At 36.2% G+C, this 3,841-nt stretch overlaps 1 protein-coding gene across 1 annotated transcript in view; it reads right to left on the reverse strand.

The window, feature by feature from the left end:
• Positions 1-3,841, reverse strand: part of LOC119597746 (venom serine protease 34-like) — a gene marked incomplete at its 5' end in the record, with an annotated part of 16,530 nt that continues 12,689 nt past the window's right edge. The window contains 3 exon segments of the mRNA XM_037947356.1: positions 1-190; positions 924-1,054; positions 3,258-3,397. Of these exon segments, the coding sequence (XP_037803284.1) occupies positions 130-190; positions 924-1,054; positions 3,258-3,397 (332 nt within the window).

The raw sequence follows: 3,841 nt of genomic DNA on the forward strand, positions 1-3,841 counted from the left end.
TTTGGAAGTCTGTTGTATATTTAATTTTCCCGAATTCATACACATTAGTTTTACGATACAAGCAGACAGACAGACGGTTAGAGTGGGATAAGTAATAAGTGTTCGTTGCAAGCCGGAGAGTTTGCCGTTTTAAGCTGGTTGTAATGCAATCACTGCAGTTGCATCATTGCCTGAATCCAGTGAATGTAATCTGCAAATATGTTCCTGTTAGTATGGGTGTAATAGTCAGGTAACTTAAATGTATTGTATGGAAATGACAATGTTTGAATGAATTATCACAAATTTTCATGACATGCTATATATTGGTTAAATATTTGAAGATAATATGATATGTAAATATGCAATTATATGTATTTTGAAAATACTAGTTGCATATAAATATGCGAAAATACCAAGTGTATGTAAATATATGAAAATACTACTGATATATATATATATATATATATATATATATATATATATATATATATATATATATATATTTATATATATGTATATATTTATACATACATACATACATACAGACATACATACATACATAATAATATATATATATATATATATATAATATATATAATACAACACACACACACACACACACACACACACACACACACACACACAACACTACACACACACACACACACACACACACACACACAACACTATATATATATATCATATAATATATATATATATATATATATATATAGTATACATATATATATATATATATATATATATATATATATATATATATATATATATTATGTATATATATACATATATATATATACACATGAAATAATAATAAAAAAAATAAACAAGATACTTCTGTGAACCGAAACCACATAAGCAAATCAGCCAAAGAGAACATGAAAGTTCACTCACCCTCTGTGCTAAAGAGAGCTGACGAAACTTACTTGCAACGTTCGTGTAAACTCCAGGGGTTCCCAGGCTCGGCGCATCCGATACCCCAGGACACGATGCCAATCTGCTCGTAGCGCTGCGGGTCGTTGTCTCGGGGCGTGACCATTGGGCCGCCGGAGTCACCCTGGGGGAAGGAGGGGGGGGAGGGGGGTGGGGGTCAGTTAAAGGAGAAGAGGGAGGGGGGCGAGAGAGCGCACAGACGTATGGCAGTCATTCGGGTACTGATATTTTTGGTGCGATTGAACGTGGATGCAAGCAAATGACACAAATACGTGCGTGCTCTCTCTCTCTCTCTCTCTCTCTCTCTCTCTCTTTCACACACAGAGAGACACACACAAACACACACACACATACAGATATTTAATATATATATATATATATATATATATATATATATATATATATATATATATATATATATATATATATATATATATATATATATATATATATATATATTAGACCTACTGCAGAAATTAAGAGATGGAAAAGAGGAAAAATACATACAGAGTAAACTGTTTGGAACAAGGAATGCTAACAAAGCTACATGAAATTTGCAATTTGATTAATGGACCATTCACATAAACATGCATAAAGGTTACTTAAGTTAATCTATTGGTAAGTACAAAGTAAAATTCTCAGGAGGGGGGGGGGTGCAATGTCGAGTGGTTCTACCTTTTAACAGCTGTTGATTTCCAAAATGGTTATCTTGACACTAATTGCAATTATCTCGTGACCGTCCACGATTCAACACTTACAAGTGTTACCATTGCTACTGCAAATAATCCGAATATGGTGCTAGATACAGAATTTGGTTTTAATATGTTTACCTTCATATCACGGTGTTAAAATGTATTAATAATTTGCCACATGAGTAATTTGTGGAAATCACTAATGTTGAGATAGTTATTAAAATAGTCACAGACAGTTCATTCCGAAGTCTAGCCTGTCACCGCATCCACACACTACACATAATGGTGGTGCCTTAAATGCAAGGTGTGGGGGAGGTTGAAAAAAATCTCTGTGATCCGACTAGAGTATGTAAATTCACCTACAAACGTACGGCAAAGTTCGCAGCCTAGCTTGTTTCAACACGACGCCCACGCACAGTATGCACCGTATCCAACAAGAGGCGAGAATGGGGAAAAGTAAGACAGGACAAAAGGAGTACCTGGAGGTGGCTCTTGAGGCCTTGGAGTTTTGTTGGCAACATTAATAGCCGTAATGATATTGATTATAACAATAAGGATATTATTACATATTCTGAGTGTTCTTGGGTTTCGTCGGCTAGCATGTTATCCTTACATTTTACACCTGAAGTCATGTTTCAGTTGATTCGGGATTTATAGTTTAATTTTGGTGTAGGAAGGTCATTATATGGCCGGCTTACATCAATTTCCATGTTCATGCGGTTTTGGTGTCCGTTCATTTTGGTAAAAATGGGGGGATAACTGACAGCACACATACGGGCGCATCATAATACGAATCTATGAGAATCCTATTCTAGCCTTACTGTTATTATCTTCATTTTGGTCATTATCATCTTCATAATCATCATTATCACATCATCGTCATCATCATCATCCTCATCATCATCATCGTGATCACAATCATAATCATTATTATCATTCTTCTTCGAGGCAAGTACACTGCACTAGTACGACCATCAATTTATGCATATTCATTATTTACATGACTATCCGAGAGGGGAGGTTAAGAAGATAGATAGGAGGGGAAGGGGAGAAGAAAGGGGTGCGAGGGAGAAAGGGAGATGGGGAAAGATGAAGGGAGAGGGGGCTCGGAGGGAAAAAATAATAGGAAGGGAGAGAGGAGTTAGTGATACTGATAACATGAAACATATGCCATCGAACCATCCATCAGGTATTCCCCATATCCCCTTCCGCCTCCCAGATAACATTGCCTTTCTCCTCCTCCTTTATCGTTCCTCCTGAGTACAACGAATGCAACGCCTTCTAGGTGCGACGTGTAGAAACATCTGCTAGACTGTGAGTGCAAGCGCATTTTCGCTCATTAGTGAACCTGGGAGTTCCGTGGATCATATGACAGTGACAGTTAATTGACTACACACTATCCTGTTTACGATGAAAGTAAAATTTGTAAGAAAAATGTTTAAGTAGACATCTGGATAATGTCAACAATGGCCTTGCAAGAGGAATTGTTAGGAACGCAATATAACTGCATGAAGAAACTAAAAGATATAAATGAAATGCTGTGAGATTTTAGAAAATATAGGATACTTGAAAAAAAAAAAAAAAAAAAAAACGAGGGAAAAAAGAAAAACAACAGGGCTGCAGGAGAAGCATTACCTGACACGAGTCCTTGCCTCCCTCAGGCAGACCGGCGCAGAACATATTTTGAGTCACGTATGAGTTATAAGATTCTTTGCATTCCCGCTCCGTCAGCGTCGGGACCTGCACTTCCATCAGCACGTTGGATGTTACTCCGCCTGGTGTTGGGAGAAAGCGTGTTGTGTACTACATGCGGTTATGCAAACTGGTATGTTTGTTTGTTGTTTTTGTGTTTGTGTGTGTGTGTGTGTGTGTGTGTGTGTGTGTGTGTGTGTGTGTGTGTGTGTGTGTGTGTGTGTGTGTGTGTGTGTGTGTGTGTGTGTGTGTGTGAGTGTGTGTATTGTGTGTGTTACAAAAATATGTATATATATATATATATATATATATATATATATATATATATTATATATATATATATATATATATATATATATGTATATATATATATATATATATATATATATATATATGTATATATATATATATCTATATATATATTATATGTGTGTGTGTGTGTGTGTGTGTGTGTGTGTGTGTGTGTGTGTGTGTGTGTGTGTGTGTGTGTGTGTGTGTGTGTGCGCGTGCGTGCGTGCGTATATATA

This window comes from Penaeus monodon, chromosome 40, assembly GCF_015228065.2.
Source record: "Penaeus monodon isolate SGIC_2016 chromosome 40, NSTDA_Pmon_1, whole genome shotgun sequence".
In the NCBI taxonomy this organism is placed as follows: Eukaryota; Metazoa; Arthropoda; class Malacostraca; order Decapoda; family Penaeidae; genus Penaeus; species Penaeus monodon.